General features: G+C 55.1%; 1 protein-coding gene across 1 annotated transcript in view; it reads right to left on the bottom strand.

Annotated features, from left to right (window-relative positions):
* Nucleotides 1–13,759, bottom strand: part of PDE6B (phosphodiesterase 6B) — a 39,277-nt gene extending 25,518 nt beyond the window's left edge. Inside the window, exons 1-3 of the mRNA XM_037828873.1 lie at nt 13,292–13,759; nt 8,346–8,498; nt 7,485–7,574 (exon numbers count right to left, since the gene is read on the bottom strand). Coding sequence (XP_037684801.1) covers nt 7,485–7,574; nt 8,346–8,498; nt 13,292–13,759 — 711 coding nt within the window. The remainder of the gene's footprint in view (nt 1–7,484; nt 7,575–8,345; nt 8,499–13,291) is intronic.
* Nucleotides 13,760–19,041: the final 5,282 nt, after the last annotated feature.

Raw genomic sequence — 19,041 nt, 5'->3', positions numbered from 1 at the left:
GCCCCTTTAGAGTAACAAAAAGGGGAAGCACAGGCATAAGAACAACCCATCAAAGATATTCAGTCAACCCTCCTAAATATGTTTGGTGCGATAAAGGAAAACATGGGAATAGACATAGGAAAGCAAGAAGATGATTCATGAACAGAAGGAGGAATTAGGAATTTTAAAAAGGAAGCAAACAGAACTTTTGCAGATGAAAAGCACAATAACAGAGATTGAAAATATACTAAGGAGCATCATCAACATGGCCACATAATACATCCCCTGGAAAAGTCTTCCCTTGGAATTAGCTAATGAAAAGACAAATCCCACTTGCTTAGTTGGAGGGTGATAGAGACTGGAGAAGGATTCCACAAATGCTGAATGGAGAAAAAGAAAAATAATCTACAAAAGCAGGTGGGAAATTTCTGTCCCAGACCCATCGGTCCACACCCACCCTGCACTCGGTCCCAGGCACCTTGGAGTTACTCAGAGGCAGTGGCCTGGGTCCCTCCTGTTGTGGACACAGACTCAGAGCCACCCACAGCAGCAAGTCAGAACCCCTCATCTGTCCAGGCACAATGACCCAAGTCCACAGAGACCCAGGGCAGAGCCCAAGCTGTTAAGTCATGCTGCAGACAAAAGGGCCCCCAAGGTAAAGAGATGGATAGAGAGGGAGAGAGAGAAAGAGAGGTGGGGAAGGGAGAACAGCAGAGCTGCGGGCAAGAAGTGCACTTACTAAATCCACTTTCTGTTGACTGGGCCAGTGACATGCAAAATGGACTCTTCTGGAGTGTCCCCATATGGCTCTCTGGAGTGGGGTACCCTAATGGGGAAGAAAAGAGGGCAGAAAAGCCTCATAGGAAAAAAAGGGTTAATTTGAATAGCTGTAAGACAGGAGGGTCCCCAAACTGGAAAGTATAAGGAAAAGGGGACACTGAGTGAAGGTGAGAATTTAAACAAATGATAGGATCTGGGGAGAAAATTCTGCATGAAAACAAACAGAACAGATCAAGATTCCCAGAGAAGGAACAGAGAAAAGGAAACTTTCTCCTGGAGGTGAAATAACTGCACAAAAAGTGCAATCTTAAAAATTGTCCCACAAATCCAGGACAAGAATCAGATGAAGAAGAGATGAGAGAATCTCAACAGTTAATACAGACTAGAATAAGTTGGACCAAGTGTCACAGAAGAACCTTAACACAAAGCCAGTAAACAATAAAAACCTAGACAAGGGGGAGAAAATGACCTTCAGAGTTAACTCATCAAGATAATCAGATGCCCAGACTTCAGCAAAAAATAACAATCCAAACTGAGAAACAGGAAGATATGGATCAATCAAGGGAACAAATTAAAACTTCAAAGGAGACACAGAATTTGGGACAACTAATCAAAGAAGCTCAAACAAATCTCCTAAATCAATTCAAGGAGATGAAGGAAAATATGGATAAAGACCTAAAGGGCACTAAGAAGACAATGCATGAGCATAAAGTAGAATTTGAAAGTATAAAAGAAAAATGGCAGAAATTATGGGGATGAAAGGCACAACAACAGAGACTAAAAATACACTAGAGGCATATAATAGCAGATATGTACAGACAGAAGAAAGAATCAGTGAACTAGAAGATAGGACATTTGAAATCATATAGGCAGAAGAACAGATAGAGAAAAGAATAAAAAAAATTGAGCAGTGTCTCAGGGATTTGAGTGACAGCATGAAGTGCACAAATATACATGCCATGGGTGTCCCAGAAGGAGAGGGGAAGGGAAAAGGGGCAGAAAAAATATTTGAGGAAATAATGGCCCAAATTTTCCCAACTTTTATGGAAGCCATAAATATACATGTCCAAGAAGTGCAATGTACTCCAAACAGAATAAATCCTAGTAGACCTACTCTGAGACACATACTAATCTGAATGCCATTGCCAAAGATAAAGAGAGAATTCTTAAAGAAAGAGAAAAGTGATTCGCCACATACAAGGAAGCCTCCATAAGACTAATTTCTCATCAGAAACCATGGAGGTGAGAAGGCAGAGGTAAGATATATTCAAGGTCCTGAAAGAGAAAAACTGAGATCTAAAAATTCTTTATCTGGAAAAATTGTCCAAAAATGAGGGAGAGTTTAAAGTTTTCACAAATAAAAGAAACAGAGAGTTCATCAACAAAAGATCTGCCCTACAAGAATATTGAAGGGAATCCTGCAGGCTGAAAGGAAAATACAGGAAAGAGTGGCTTGGATTAATGTGAAGAAATGAAGATCATCAGTAAGGGTAACTAAAAGGGTAAATGCACAACCCAACAGCACTGTTTCCTCAATGTACAACTCTACTCTTTAACTCCTATAAGAGCCAGAATTGAACAACTGAACAGGAAAAAGTCATATTTCCTGATAACAGACATGAAAAATATAAAGGGGTTGTGTGGGAGAAAAACAACATAAAGAGGGGAAGCAGGGGGATATGGGAGCAGAGTATGCATACGCTGTTGAAGGTAAGTTGGTATCCTTAAATTAGTATGTTAGAGATGTAGGTTATGTTATATAGACTACAGGGTAAACACAAAGAAAGTATTTAAAAATTTTGCAGAAACAGAAATGAGAAAATGATCAGATAGATACATAAAAAAAAAAAGATCAACTATACATAAGAGGAGTTTGCAATAAAGGAAAAGAAAGACAAAAAAAGATATGACATATAAAAACCAAATGACAAAATGGCTGAAATAAGTACAGCCTTTACAGTTATTACACTGAATGTTAATGGATTAAACTCCCCAATCAAAAGACGCAGATTGGCAGAATGTCTAAAAAAGCATGATCTAATTTCATGTTGTTCACAAGAGACTCACCTTAGACCCAAAGACACAAACAAATAAAATCAGAAATGAGGAGGCATTACTACTGATGCCACAGAAATAAAAAGGATCATAAGAGGGTACCATGAACAACTGTGTGCCAACAAATCAGACAACCTAGATAAAATGGACAAATTTCTAGAAACACACAACTTACACTGATTCTTGAAGAAATAGACCTTATCAGACTAATTACAATAAAGAGATGGGATCAGTGACCAAAAACCTCCCAAGAAAGAAAAGCCCAGGACCAGATGGCTTCACAGGTGACTCTACCAACCACTGAAGAAGAATTAATACAAATCCTGCTCAAATGCTTCCAAAAAATTGAAGAGGAGGGAACACTCCTAACTCATTCTATGAGGCCAACATCACCCTAATACCAAAGCCAGATGAAGATACTACAAGAAAAGAAAGTACAGATCAATTTCTCTTATAAATATAAATGCAAAAATCCTGAACAAAATATCAGCAAATCAATTCCAACAGAATATTAAAAGAATTATACACCATAATCAAGTGAATTTTATCCCAGATATGCAACGGTGGTTCAACATAAGAAAATCAACTATTGTAATACACCATATTAACAAAACAAAGGGAAAAAACACATGATGGTCTCAATTGATGCAGAAAAAGCATTTGACAAAATCCAGCATTATTTCTTGATAAAAGTACTTAGGAACATAAGAATAGAAAGAAACTTCCTCAACATGATAAGGGGCATACGTGAAAAACCCACAGCTGACATCCTATTCAATGGTGAAAGACTGAAAGCTTTCCCTCTAAGATCAGGAACAAAACAAGGGTACCCACTGTCACCACTGTTATTCCACATTTTGGTGGAATTTCTAGCCAGAGCAGTTAGGCAAGAAAAACAGATAAAAGGAATCTGAGACAGAAAAGAAGAAGTAAAACATTCACTATTTGCATATGACTTGATTCTGTATATAGAAAGTTCTGAAAAATCTACAACAAAGCTACTAGAGCTAATAAAAAAATTCAGCAAAGTTGACAGGGTACAATATCAATATGAAAAAATAAGTAGTGGTTCTCTATACTAGAAATGGAGAATCTGAGAAGGAAATCAAGAAAAAATTCTATTTATGAAAGCAACTAAAAGAATCAAACATCTCAGAATACATTTAATCAAGGATGCCAAAGACTTTTACACAGAAAGCTACAAAATATTGCTAAAAGAAATCAAAGAAGACCTAAACAAATGGAAGGACAGTTTGCTTTCATGGATTAGAAGACTAAATATCATGAAGATGTCAGTTTTACCCAAAACGATTCACAGATTCAATGCATTCCCAATAAAAATTCCAACAGCCTACTTTGTGGGAATGGAAAAGCCAATTGTCAAATTTATGTGGAAGGGAAGGGGCCTGAATAGCCAAAATCACCTTGGAAAGAAGAAGGAACTTGGAGGACTCACACTTCTTGACTTCAAGGCTTATTACAGAGCTGCAGTGGTCAAAACAGCATGTTACTGGCGCAAGAACAGACATACTGACCAATGGAATTGAATTGAGAGCTCAGAAATAGACCCTCACGTCTATGGCCAACTGATTTTTGACAAGGGCTGCCAAGTCCACTCAATTGGGAAGATGGTGTCTCTTCAACAAATGGGGCTGGTAGAACTGGAAGTCCATATCCAAAAGAATGAAAGGGGGCCCCATCTCACACCACATAAAAAAATTAACTCAAAATGGATCAAAGACCTCAAAATAAGAACCAGGAGTATAAAACATCTAAAAAAAAATGTGTGCAAGCATCTTTAGGATCTTGTGTTAGGCAACGGTTTCTTAGACTTTACACCCAAAGCACAAGCAACAAAAGAAAAAACAAACAAATGGGACCTCCTCAAAATTAAAAACTTCTGTGCATCAAAGGACTTGATTACAAAAGTGAAAAGACAACCTACTCAATGAGAGAAAATATTTGGAAATCACATATTCTGGTTTAATATCCAGAATGTATAAAGAAATCCTCCAACTAAATAAAAAGACAAACAACCCAATTAAAAAAGGGGGGGAGGGCATAAGAATTGAGTAGACATTTCCCCAAAAAGAATATACAAATTGCTAAAAAGCACGTAAAAAGATGTTCAACACCACTAGCTATCAAGGAAATGGAAATCAAAACCACAATGAAATACCGTTTCATACCCACTGGAACGGCTACTATTTAAAAAAAAACAAAGAGAAAACTCAAGTGCTGTTGGAGAGGATGTGGAGAAGCAGGAACGCTTATCCACTGCGGTGGGGATGTAAAATGCTGTAGCCACAGTGGAGGATGGGCTGGTGGTTCCTCAGGAAGCTGAGTATAGAATTACCATGAGACCCAGCAGCCCCACTACCAGGTGTATACCCCCCAAAACTGAAAGCAGGGCCTCAAACAGACATTTTCACACCGATGTTCACAGCAGCGTTCTTCACATCTGTCAGAAAATGGAAACAACCCAAGTGTCCGTCAACTGATGATGAATGGATAAACAAAGTGTAGTACAGACATACGGTGGGATAGTATTCAGCCAAACAAGGAAAGAAGTCCTGATACACGTGGCAACATGGACGAACCTGAAGGCATAATGCTGAGTGAAAAAGCCAGACATGAAGGACAGATATTGCAAGATCTCACTGATACGAAATAATTTGAACAAGCAAACTCACAGAGTTAGAAACTAGACAATTGGTTATTAGGGTGTGGGTTGGGGGTAGAGAATGGGGAGCTAATGAATAATTTGTTCAGCATTTCTATTTGGGTTGATTGTAAAGTTTTAGAAATGGATGGTGGTGATGATAGCACATTATTCTGAGTGTCATTAACAACAATGAATTATAAATGTGTTTTAACCACATTTATAAAAGGAGACGTTTTAAAGAGGAAATTTTAGGTCATCTATGTATTACTAGAATAAAAATTAAAAGATAAAACATAGGATTATATAACATTAAATGATGGAATATAGTTAATAGTACAAGAATGTTCTTCCATGAATTATAACAAATGTACCACACTAATACAAGGTGTTAATAGTAAGGTGGGATATGGAAAAAAATACACTTAATGCAAACTATGGACTAGAGTTAATAGTACAACCTTAATATTCTCTCATGCATTGTAACGAAAGTATCACACTAATTCAGTGTCAACAATACAGAGCAAAAGGGAAGGCTGTAGGTTTTATTTTTCTGTAAAGTCACAACTTTTCTAATTTTTAAAAAATTGAATAAAAGAAAAAAGAGAAAAATACTAGATGCCTTCAGCAGCAAATTTTCACAGGAGGAAGAAAGAGTCAGGGAGCTGGAAGGCAGGACGACTGGCCTGAGGCGGCCGAGGGAGCGGAGCCCCTGTGGCGGGTGATGGAGGGAGGGGGCCGTACACGGGGTCCCTGGGAGGCAGGGGGAGCTGGACGCCGGCTGGCCTGTCTGCCTGTGCCTCGGGGTGTGGTGATGACAGGTGCACCCCGAGTGACAGGCGGGGGTCCGAGAGCAGGGCGTGTGGAGGAGAGAGGCGGGGCTCGGGCCCAGGGCCCTGCAGTCCTCCCGCTGTCCCTGTCCAGGTCCCGGACCAGCCCCGGGGACTCCAGCCCGTCCTCCCGGGGCCGTCCGCACCCTGCCCGGCCCTGCTTCCCCTTGTCACATAGCCGCTGGCTCTCCCATCCTGGCTGGGGAGGCTCTCAGGGCTGGGGTTGGGGCGCCCCTCCCTGGGTTTACCACAGGGTTCATGGGCTGCTGCCGGGAGAACCTCAGAGGGGCTGGGGTCTCCCCCAAACCTCCCGCCGCGCTTCCCCTCGGGACCAGGAGGCAGCCCCCGCCTCAGCTTCCTCTAGCGGCTCCAAGATGAGCCTCAGGGCAGGCAGGGGGTACCGCAGGACAGGGGGGAGTGTGACACCACTGCCACCTTCGACACCCCCAGAGGCTGAGCCCGAAAACCCCACCCTGCCCCCGTCTGCTGGGCTCGCCTGCCCCACCCTCCCGGGGAGCAGCTTCAGGGCAGAGACCCGGCCGCCGGTCCAGCTGCTCATTTACAATCCACACGCGCTCTGGGCCGGGCCCAGTCAGGGTGGACAGCTCCGGAGGAGACCCAGGCCTGCAGCTCCGCACACCACAGAAACCAGCCAGCCCCTCCTGACCTCCGAGCAGCCACCCTGGGAAGCTGTCCAGAAGAGCACAACGCCACGTCTTTGCACAGAGACCCCCAGAGGGATCTTGACGCCTGGCATCTTGGCTGGCTCAGGAGGCAGGAAAGCTCAGAAGGCAGGGAGGCTGGGAGGCTGGGGGGCTGGGAGGCAGGGGAGGCAGGGAGGCCGGGGGGCTGGGAGGCCGGGATGCTGGGGAGGCTGGGAGGCTGGGGGGCTGGGAGGCAGGGAGGCTGGGAGGCCAGGAGGCTGGGATGCTGGGGAGGCAGGGAGGCAGGGAGGCTGGGAGGCAGCGAGCCTGGGAGGCAGGGAGGCTGGGAGGCTGGGATGCTGGGGAGGCAGGGAGGCTGGGAGGCTGGGAGGCTGGGGCTCTGGAGGGCAGAGCTGGGGTTCGGGGAGGCTAGGGGCAGGAGGGTTGGGGGGCAGGGGGGTTGGGGGGCAGGGGCTGGGGGGCAGGGGGCAGGGAAGGGGAGGACCAGCACAGTTGGACGGTCCTTGCAGGTACCTGGCCTCGGCGTGTCTCGCAGCTGTGGAGGTAACTCAGGTGATAGATCTTCAGGTTTAAGGTGGCAAAATTCAGGTACTTCAAGAAGACCTGAAATGGGAATTACAAAAGTAGGAGTTAAAATTTCCAGATTTCAGATGTGTACCCAGATGTGTTTGCAGAAGAGACCTACGCTCTCGCAGCCACCTGGAGGAGGAGCTGCATTTGCACAGGGCCCCCTGAACCCTGGGAAGGCGTGCTTGCACAAGCAGGCTGTGGACTTGCACAAACAGGCTATGGACTTGCACAAGCAGGCTACGGACTTGCACAAGCAGGCTACGGGCAGGCAAGAAGGCACATGGAGACCTGCTTGGCAAAGATAGAAAAGACGTGGAGGAGAAAGTCAGGGGGCAGAGGTGAGCCTACGGGGCCAAGACAAAATGTGCACACACAGACACATGTGAGAGAGGACACGCGGACAGACAAGCACACCCAGGCGTGCACGAGAGGACACACGGACAGACAAGCACACCCAGGCACGCACGAGAGGACACACGGGCAGACAAGCACACCCAGGCACTCACGAGAGGACACACGGACAGACAAGCACACCCAGGCACGCACGAGAGGACACACGGACAGACAAGCACACCCAGGCACGCATGAGAGGACACACGGGCAGACAAGCACACCCAGGCACGCACAAGAGGACACACAGGCAGACAAGCACACCCAGGTGCACACGAGAAGACACGCGGTTGAAGGGCTCACGCCCCTCAGGTACACCACGTGCAGGCAGAGCCATCACATATGTGCTGTGGAGTGTGCGAGGAGCCCCACGTGAACACGGGCCAGGCCAAGCGGACACCTCCAGACACTTACGTCTTCGTCGTCGCCCGTGAAGCCCAGGCCGCCGAGCTTGTTGACAGCCATGATCACCGCCACGACGTCCTTGCCGTTCATGACGGGCATGGCCAAGATGCTCCTCGTCACGAACCCAGTGAGCTCGTCGGCAAACGGGCTGAAGTGGGGGCACTGAGAGGTGGGGGAGCAGAGGGGGCTCCCTGAGCCCTGAGCCGTGCAGCTGGGCACCCCGTCCCTTGGCCAACCTGGTACTGGGCATGTCGGGTCATGGTTCTGGGCCGTGGGTGCTGACCTGGCCCTGGGTGCCACGGCGCCCATCCTCAGTGCCCCCCTCGGAGCCAGTGACCCCCAAGCCTCCAGCCCCTGGACTCTGAATCCTGGAACCCCGGACCCCCACCTGCCCACCCCTCTCTCCTCTGGCCTCTAGCCCACCCACCCTCTGGGCCAGCCCCTGCCTCCCAGCCCACACTTTTCTCCGAAAGCTGAAAGACGAGCCCAGGTCTGACTGGGGGCTCCTCTGCGGGATGCCTTAACTGGGACGAGTGCAGCCGGCGAGTCGGGGAGGGGCCGCCTGGGATCTGTCACCAGCCCCCGGGTCCCCCACGGGGAGATGTCTGTTCACCTCCCAGCCCCTAGGCTGGTTCCGCACCTTCCCCTTCCCACCCATGGCCTCTCCCGGACTGGGGGTGGGTAACCGAGGGGCGCCGAGGCCCCCTCCTCCAGGAACCGGCCAGCCGAGCTCCAGCTCAGCCCGCAGGGGGCCCCGACCGTGACCCTCCCTTCCGGTTTGGCCTTTACAGGAGGCCCAAGTGACCCAGGTGGACAGCTTGGGGGTCGGACGCCGGGGCTGGGGTTGTGCAGCAGGTGGGGCGGCCCCGGCGTCCGACAAGGCCCCTCCCCGGCCTCTGCGCACCCTCAGGTGTTGCGAAAGGAGCTTTCAGGTCTCTTCACTGCAGGCACTGAGGGCGCAGGGAGCCGCGGGGCGGCCGTGCCACGGTTTTGGCCACAGGAGGCGGGAGGAGGCTGCCGGGACGCGGAGAGCTGGATGTTCTCCCGAGGGCAGGGGCCGCCCCGTCCCCGTCCTCCCCTCTCCGCGTAGTGACCATGCGGCTCAGACCAGGCGAGCCGGGGGCGGCCACGAGGGAGGGGCTCGTCTCACACCCGCGGCCCCCAGGTGCCCGTCGCAGGGCACTTTATGTCCTCGTGGGCTCCGTGGACGTCGGCCCCCTTCGCCGTCAGCACCCACGGCCTGGTCTGTTCCCCTCCCGCCCTCTCTTCCTGGAAGCTGCCACGCTGACCCTCCCCTCGTCTGCCTCTCACGCCCCCTCCTCTGGGCCCTCCCGGGGTGGGGTTTCTTCACGGCGCCTCTGCAGGGAAGCCAAGCGTTCCTGGGACACACGGCTGCACAGACCTGCTGGCTGACACCCCTCACTGGTCCGTCCCCACAGCCCTTGCAGCCCCCAATTCACCGAGGACACAGCAGAGCCGCCGAGGCCCCCTCTGCCCCCTCCCCACCCGGTCCCCACTCGCCTGGCACTGCAGGGCTCCCCAAGTCCTCGTGCTTTCCCCTGACTTCTGTCCTTTTCCCCTGGCGCCTTCGCAGCCAGATCCTCTGAGGAATCCTCTGCTCGGCTGCTCTCCCGCTGCCTCCCGACCACGCCTCAAGCCGCTGCACCGGCTCCTGCCACCGTCCAGCTGCCTGGCGAGGCCACCGCATGCAGAGCCCGCCTGCCCCACAGCCCCACTCCCTCGGCCCCCGGGCCTGGAAGGGCAGTGTCTCCGCGACCCGGGTGGTGCCAGAGCCTCAGCAAGGCCAGGGCTGCCGGACGGCTGCGGCGGTCGCCGGGCAGGCGCTGGTGACGAGCGTGTCCCTCAGCAGCTGGTTCTGAGCGGAGCTGGCGAGGCCTGACGGGCACCCTGCCCCCCTCGGCTGCCCTGGAGGGTCGTGAATGACCCCAGGAATGTCTCCCGACTTGGGTCTCCTCCGTCGCAAATTCTCCTCATTTGCTCCACTCCAGACCTCCCTGCCGGAGGCCCGTGACCTCCGGGCCCCTCTGCCTGGCTCCAGCCTCGGCTCGCAGGTGTAAACACACCACCCTCTTGCCCAGGTCTCCCCCAGACCTGCAGGCTCGTCCCTGCTCCCCTCTGAGTCCTGGACCCCAGCCACCCCCCTCCCCACAGTCCACAGCCCCCCCCCAGCTTCACGCCCCAAATCCTCCTGGGGTGCTGTGATAGAAACGCGTGAGAACAAAGCAACACGAGGGCCTCGGCTGGCCAAATCCCAGGCTTTCCTCGGGTCCCTCAGGCCCCTCCCTGTGCCCTGACACTGACGCTCCCCAGGCTCCTGCCTGCACATCTCGGCTCCTCCACCGCACCCCCACCACGGGTGTCTCGACCGGGTCGCAGACCGCAGTCCCCCGGGGCCCTGCCGCTCGCTGTGGCCCGTGGACTGCAGAGCTGGGGGCTCGCCGCTGCTCCAGGCTTCAAAGTGCAGCTGGTCCAGTCTTCGGCACCTGGCCCCTGGCCATACCTGCTGCTCCCGCTCCCCAGAGGACACCATGGGCCCCCGGCACGTCCCGTTCCTCAGGACCCCTGGATCTCCAAGTCCAGTAACGTCCCCAAAAGCTCCGAGCTCTGCGTCTCCACGGCCTGAGGCCCGGCCAGTGCCGTCGTCCACCTGGGTACCCCCGAGCCCCCGCCTGGCTCCACCGGCCCTGCCACCCGCGGGCCTGCTCCACGGAGCTTTCCCGGGGTAGCCCGTGTCCCCAGTATCCTGCCTCCCTGGTCCCCCCAATGGCGACAGGGCTGGGCCGGGCCCTCGTGATGGGGACTCCAGGGCTCCGGGGACAGCCGGTCATGGCCACGGGCCGGGGGAGAAGCCTGGGCGGAGGGCGGCAGAGGGCAGGGAGCGTGGGGCTCTCCGCTCCCACATGCTCAGAGACCACCATCGAGCAGCAGGGGGGCCGCTGGGAGCCGGAGCCTGGGTCTGGGTCTGGCCCAGCCACTCTGCGGCTGTGGGCAGCTGCCCCCCGAGCCTCCCCTCCAGCCCCCTCACCACACAGCTGCACAGGGTCTTGGGCACAGAGGGCTGGGGGCGAAGCCTGTCACCCCATAGCACAGCCCCGCAGGCCTGGTGGGGACAGCAGAGGCCTCGTGGGGCTTTGGGGTCTGGCAGTCTGCCTCCGCCCCTGTGCTCATCGTCTGTCTGTCCATCCAGACTGCTCGCGCCTGGAGGAGGCTGGGGGTGGGGGTCGGGGTGCAGGCTCCTGCCCCCCTTCTGCCTCCATCTCTTGCAGTGGGAATGGGGTACAGAGCCCACTCGGGAGCCCGGGAACGCGGGCGGAGCGGGGCCTGGGACGCTTGCTCTCCTGCGGTTTGACTGGTCTCTGTCCCGCTGCATCTGAGGCAAACGAGAGACCCTCCTTCAGGGTCCTCACATGCGGGGGGGAGGCAGACGCCATCCCTGCCCCAAGAGGGGGAGACCCCGAGCCGAGGGGCAGGTGGAGGCGTCGGGACGTGGGGGTGAGGCTCAGGGGGCTGGCCGAGGGGCCTCTGAGGGAGGCCCGGGTGGACCCAGGCCCGGGCAGGGGCAGCTCCTCTCCCCACGCTGCGGAAGGGAAAGGAGACGACCGCCGCGAACGCAAACACGGTGTTCTCCTGCTCCTCCAGGCTCCTGTCCCCTTGTTTCCTCTTATTGATTCTCGGGTGACCCATTTCTTAAAAAGGAAGTGAAGACAAAGCTAATCCCGGAGATTATCTTCAGGTCGTTGGGGTCGCTGCTTATTTACAGCAGATGTGCGTAAGAGGATTGCAGCTGCTGCCAGGAAGACGACGACGCACAGGGGTCCTTGTTTTCTCCAGGACCAGGGGGCTGGGGGCCTCGCCGGGGGACTGTCCGCACGGGCAGTGCCCTCAGGGTTCTGCAGCCCTGGGCCCTGCTTGCTGACCAGACAAAGACACGGGGGGCCTCTGCCCACCTCCCCAGCCCTTCCCAGGACCCCTGCCCACTTCCATGGCCCCTTCCCAGCCTCCAGCTCAGTCTCTCCTGAGCCTCTGCCCCACAGCCCCAAATGTCCATGGCACCCCAAGCCGACATCACCTTGTCCTCCCACCGGCCACGCCCAGCCCGAGGGTTAGCTCCCGGCCCCCCGCCTCAGACCCCTCCTCTCGGTCTCTCCTCCCTGCCCCAGACCAGACCCCGACCCACTCCCCGAGCAGCTCACAACATCCTCACCTGACCCCAGATCCGCCCTCCCTCGGAGCTGGTGTGTTCTCCCACCGGTAACCCCGTTTCTGCTGCTTTCCTGGCTAAGAATCTCAGTGCCTCATGGTCCCCTCAGCACAAGGGACAGCCCCTCCCCGCGGTCTGCACGAGCCCCCTCCCCTCCCCACACTGCACCCACGCTGCTCTCCCTTCCGTCCGGGCCCTGCCCTGGCCCCTTCCTCCCACGTCCTTGTCTTTAGGGCGTCCTGGTGGAGGGACTGCCCAGGTCCAGACGCCTTCTCAGGGCACCTGGGGCAGGGCTCCCTGCGAGCTCCGGCCAGGCCCCCACCTGGGCCCCAGGCTCGGGCCTAATCGCACTGATGAGTCGTGTGTGTGACAACGGGCTGACAGCTGGGAAGCCGGTGGGGGGTGGGGGGCAGCGTGCCCTTCCCCAGCAGCCTCGTTTCCACCAAAAGTGAAAATGGTCCCAAGGTGGGGACCTTCCACGCCCACCTGGGATGGACAGGTGGATGGCACAGGTGTGGAGGGCCGGCCAGGTGGGCCCCAGGGCACAGGTGTGGAGGGCCGGCCAGGTGGGCAGCAGGACGCAGTGTGGTCTCTGTGAGGAGGGGTGGCTGGGGGCTGGCCAAGCCCACGTGGCCTCTGAGGACCTGTGTCCAGAACGAGATGACCCTAACCTGGACATCACAGACGGCACCCGGGAGAGGCAGCCGGGAGACCCGCTCGTTCCAGAACCCACCTCGGCCACGTCCTTGACGTTCACCATTTTCTTGGTTTGCGCCACGTGCCCGACGATGCCGATGTCCAGCGGGAAGACGATCTCCGCGTCGGGGGGCACCAGGCACTCCTCCAGGGCGCGCCCGGGCTGCACACTGAAGAGCCGTGTGGCCAGCTCGGCCGCGCCATTGCGCTGCCGGTACATGAAGAGGCTGCAGCGGTCGGCGTGCAGGAGGGCACTCAGGCGCCGCAGGGTCTTGAACACCACGCGCTCCATGTTGACGCTCTCCTGCATGTCCTGCACGAGTTCAAAGAGGGCCTTGCTCTCCTCCAGCTGGCACAGCTCCCGGAAGCTGGAGCCGCCCGCCAGGCTCCCCTCTGCCCCGGCCGCCGCCGCATGCTCGGGGCTCAGCTTCTTCCCAAAGTACTGGTCCGTGAAGCCGGGGTTCTCGTCGAGGAATTTCTGCACACGTTCCTCGCTGAGGCTCATGGTGCCTCTGCTGCTGTCTCCCCAAAAGCCGCTGGTCCCCCCGGAGCACGTGGGGGCTGAGCAGGGAGCCGGGGCAAACACGGTCGTCAGCAAAGCCTTTCTTAGTGACGATTACGGGAGCCAGGGCGGGCGGTCAGCTGACCAGCTGGGGGTTCCCTCCTTCTCCTCTAGACACGGAGATGCCCGTGTCCCCTGGAGCCAGCCGCAGGGTCCCTGAGCTCTGGGCTCCTGTCGGTCCCAATGTCGTGGGCAGCTGGAGGTGGGCACCTGACTCAGTGACACGGGCTCCTTGGAGCCAATCCCTGGGATCAGGGCAGCACCGAGGGCTCAGGTGGGTCCGACAGGCAGCCCCAGGTCCCTCCTGGGTGCCCAGACCTGGGCTCAGGTGTGCTGGCCAAGCCTCCGGGGAGACGCAGCTCACTCTGGGGCAGGGAGAGGGCGGCTATGGCGGCTGCACTCACATCCCAGATGCCCAGTGCCCAGGCTGGGACCAGACAGAGCCAGGGGCAGGAGGTGGAGTGGGCAGGGCCTGAGCCCCATGGAGGTGTGGGGCCGGCTGGACTGAGGGTGAGGGTGTGCACAGACATTCCTTTCCCTTTGCCAGCACAGAGGCCGCCTGTGTGTGCAGACTCGGGCAAAGGGGGTGCACCAGGCATCGGCACATGAGGGCATCTTGGCTTGGCTCCAGAAGGAGGGCACACCCTTAAAAAGTGTCTGGATTTGGCCACCCCCACACACCTCCTCAGCCGTCGTGCTGCCCTAGGTGGGCTCCCTCTGGGACAGGCTTTGAGGAACTTGTCTCGGCTGCAAACTGGAGAGGACTGTTATCTGCACTGTCACCTGCCTGTTGGAGACCCCAGGCCCTGCTACTCCTTCAGACCCCTCCTTGGACTCCTAGGCCGGCTCCTCCCAGGCCTGGGGGCTACCTGGGGACTGGGGCTGGGGACACAGTGCTTCTAGAAAGAGGACAGGAGTTTGGGGATCTCGGAAGGTGTCATGGCCCCCACAGGCTGTGGGAGCTGCCTGAGCAGAGCTTTGTGATCTTGCTGACAGGTGCTCCAGAGAGGAAATTCAGCAAAGCTGGATGCGGTTTATGGTCCAGGAGTTCCTTTCCTCCTGGCCACCAGGAGCACCTGCCCCTGCTCGCCCAGGACCCTCACTCATGGAGACAGCGTGTGGTCTCATGACCAAGGGCACAGCAGAGCAGCCCAGAGCCAAATGCTCCTGCCAGCAGGGTGCCAGAGAAAGCCCCAGCACCCCAGCCCTCCAGCGTTGCCTCCTCGGATGACCAGGATGGCCACCAAGACCCCATCAGCCCAGGATGGGCTCTACCTCCACCTCTCAAGGCAGCACCCTGCCCGCACTCCACCCCATCCGCGCCCACCGCGCCCACTGTGTGTGAGGGGCTGCGGTCGCAGTTGACTCGTCTCGGGGGGGGAGGTGGCGGCCGGTTGCCAAATCCTAGGCTCTCAGGATTGCTTGGAGGGTACCGGTGGCGGGGGCTCTTTCCCGGAGGCGAGGGCGAGGCGGGGGACTTGGCCCGGTCCCCGGCGTAGGCGTGCAAAGTATGGAGGGCGGCGAGAAAGGAACAGGCGGGACACGGTTCTTTTAGGGTGAAGAAGCCAAGAGAGTTTATTAGGGGAGAGTACAAGCTTATATCGGGCGTTTAGAGGGCGGGGTAGCTGTAGAGGTTAAAGGCTTGGATTGGTTCTGAGAGGGCGCGGAGGTTGATTGAAAAGGGGCGAGAGTTGCTCCGGTAACGGTGTCTGGCAACAATGTATGCGCACTGGTGGTAATGGGAGTTGCACCGGCAACGGGGAGTGTCCGGGCAAGATAAGGGGGTGGGGAAAAGGCGGTTCCCTCCGGCAAGCCTCCCCTAACAGTGGTATTTTGGGTGAGGAAATGGGGCCTGCCTCCGGCCTCACTTTCCCAGGCCCGGGGGGCTGTGGAGGGCGCTGTCGCCCGTGCCCACCACCCTCCCCAGGGGCTGATCAGGTCCCCCAGCCCAGGCCCGCCAAGTTGAAGCACATAATCAGTGTCCCGCAAGGGGCTAAGCCGGGGTGTGGCTTCCAGGGTGCTCCGCCCGTCCGTTCACAGCCTCAGCCCACACGCGGTGTGCGGAGAGCCCTGGCTGAGACTCACAGGCAGGCAGGATTGTGGACTTCCCTGAACACGGAGACTCTAGTTCCTATTACCAAGCACCTTTGTTTATGATGTCGACACTCTCCTTATAGCAAGTCCACAGTGGTGCTGCAGCGTCTCCACGTTCTACAGGTGAGGAGACCGACTGAGATGGTGTCTGAGTGTCCACCTTCCCATTGGTGACTGGGATGTCCCGAAGGCAGCAGTGCCCTTGCAGGAGCTTCTAGCGAGAGCCTCGTCCATCTGACCTGGGGGTCATACAAATGAGCCACAAGGAGATGAAAAGGGGTTGGATTAAAACTGGATGACTCAATCCAAGGCTGTCTGACTCCTGCTGCAGGCAGGCCTTTTGCACTTAACACCAAAAAGGACTGCACAGATATGTGTGTGAGCATGCATGCATGCACAGATGCATGTGCCAAGGTGTGTGGGTGTGTGTGCATGTGTGTTTGTGTGTGTGCATGTGTTGATGTGTATGTGAGCATGCATGCATGTGTGCCGATGTGTGTGAGCATGCATGTGTATGTCTGCATGCACGTATGCACTTATGTATGCTAGTGTGCATGCATTTGTATTGATAATGTGTGTGAGCATCATGTGAACATGTGTGCATGTGTGTGGCCAGTGTGTATGTGTGCATGCATGTGTGTGCCAATGTGTTTGAGTGTGCATGTATGTGTGTCAATGTGTGCATGCGCATGCATATGTGTGCAAGTGGGCATGCACGTGTGTGCTGATGTGTGTGGGTGCGCGTGCATGTGCTGATGTGCATGCAAGCATGTGTGCATGTGTGCTGATGTGTGCAAGAGTGTGCATGCGCATATGTGCTCATGTGTGCATGCACATGTGTATGTGTACTGATGTATGGGTACATGCATGTGTGTGCTGATGTGTGTGGGTGCGCATGCATGTGTTGATGTGCATGCATGCACGTGTGCATGTGTGCTGATGTGTGCAAGGTGCGCATGCACGTATGTGCTCGTGTGTGCATGCACATGCATATGTGTACTGATGTATGTGTACATGCATGTGTGTGCTGATGTGTTTGTGTGCATGCGTGTGCATGCGTGCCAATGTGTGTGAATGTGCATGCATGTGTGTGCAAGTGTGCATGCACGTGTGTGCTGATGTGTGTGGGTGCGCATGCATGTGTTGATGTGCATGCATGTGTGCTGATGTGTGCAAGGTGCGCATGCACATATGTGCTCACGTGTGCATGTGCACGCATATGTGTACTGATGTATGTGTACATGCATGTGTGTGCTGATGTGTGTTTGTGTGCAGCGTGTGCATGAATGCCAATGTGTGTGAATGTGCAGGCATGTGTGTGCGAGGGCCCGTGTGCTTCTGTACTGCTGGAAGATTGGGATAGTAGCTATGCCCCTGGTGTGAACCAGCCCAGAGGACCAGGCATTCCTGTCTCCAGAGACCTTGTGCACACCTGACACTGACACTCCAGCCCAGCCTCTGAGAGTCCACCAAGGAGCAAGGCAGGTAAGCCCTATCCTAGGAGAAGAGAGCAGGAAGTTTCTGTTGGAAGGACTTCTGTGCACTCTTCTCGCCAAACACCAGGAACCACAAACCAGGACCTCAATGGAGGCAAACGGCCTACCCGGAGGCGAGGGCGAGGCGGGGGACTGGGCCCTAGTCCCCGGCGGAGGCGTGCAAGGAGGGCGGCGAGAAGGAGCAGGCGGGACACGGTTCTTTGAGGGTGTGGAAAACCAAGAGAGAGAGAGAGAGAGCTTTATTAGGGGAGAGCACCAGCTTATATTGGGTGATTAGGGGGCGGGGTAGCTGTAGAGGTCAAAGGCTTGGATTGGTTCAGAGAGGGTGCAGAGGTTGATAGACAGGGGGCGGGAGTTGTTCCGGTAACTGAGCATGCTCACTAGAGGTGGGGGAGTTGCTCTGGCAACGAGGAGTGTCCGAGCAGGACAAGGGGGTGGGGAAAAGGCGGTTCCCTCCGGCAAGCCTCTCCCAACAGTGGTATTTTGGGTGAGGAAATGGGGCCTGCCTCCGGCCTCACTTTCCCAGGCCCGGGGGGCTGTGGAGGGCGCTGTCGCCCGTGCCCACCACCCTCCCCAGGGGCGGATCCGGTCCCCTGGCCCAGGCCCGCCAAGTCGAAGCACGTAATCAGCGTCCCGCAGGCCTAAGACTTCTTTATATCTTCTTCATGTTCCCAGTGTCTGTGAGGTAAAAGAAAACAAACAAAAAATTATTAAATAAAAACAACAGAAAATTGTTGTCACTATGCTGTAATCAGGATGCAGAGTTTGTGCCCTGTTCTGATATTTGTAGCATTGAACTAATATAAATATGTGTACCTGTATGTGTGCATGTGTGAAAGTCTGCAGGTGCATGCACTGAGGGGTGTGTGTGCTCTTGTGTACAAATGAGCCCATGTGTGAGTGTGTATGTGTGAATACACATGCAAGTAAGCCTGAGTGTGCACACGCAACTGTGTAGCACACACAAGGGCTTATGTAGGTACATGCATGTGTGCAAATGTGCATGTGTGCAGGTATACGTGTGAGTGTGTGTGCATGAGTGTGCATGTGTATGAGTGTCCTGGAGGATGCATGAGTGTGAGTGTGCCCGTGCTCTGAGGGCACGGCCAGGGTGAGCCCCTTGCTGCTTAGAAGGGTTTTCTAAGCACATGTCTGGGCTCAGGGATGTCCGCAGCTCTAATGGGTGCTGCAGCAGCTGTCCCAGCTCGGGCAGCGATGAGGACAAGTGCTGGTCTGAGGGCACTGCTGCTGAGTGCTGGGCACGAGCACTTGTGCTGTGACATCCCTGCCTCTGCTTAGTCATGACAGCAACGTCCCTTTCAGGGCTCTGCTCTGAGATCTACTTTTCCTAAAAATAGTGAGTTCTGACTTGGGGCTGAGGGAGGGCAGGGATGTGGGTTGTGTGGATTTCGGGGCAGAGCTGCAGGTCACATTGCTTGGCATTCAGTCCCCAAACCATCCAGCTCATTGTCTCGCAGACGCTCTGTGCCTGTGCGCAAGCGATGCCTAGATGTGAGGGAAATGCCAAAGAGGCAGCCATCTGGGCTGGTGGAGCCCTGGGGCTGGGTGCGGGGGACATGGAATGCTTTGGGGAGACTCTTGCCCAAGTCCTCAGTTCACCCCACCAGGCTCACC

This window comes from Choloepus didactylus, chromosome 3 (genome assembly GCF_015220235.1).
Source record: "Choloepus didactylus isolate mChoDid1 chromosome 3, mChoDid1.pri, whole genome shotgun sequence".
NCBI classification, from domain to species: Eukaryota; Metazoa; Chordata; class Mammalia; order Pilosa; family Megalonychidae; genus Choloepus; species Choloepus didactylus.
This window is presented reverse-complemented; position numbering and strand designations above follow the sequence as displayed.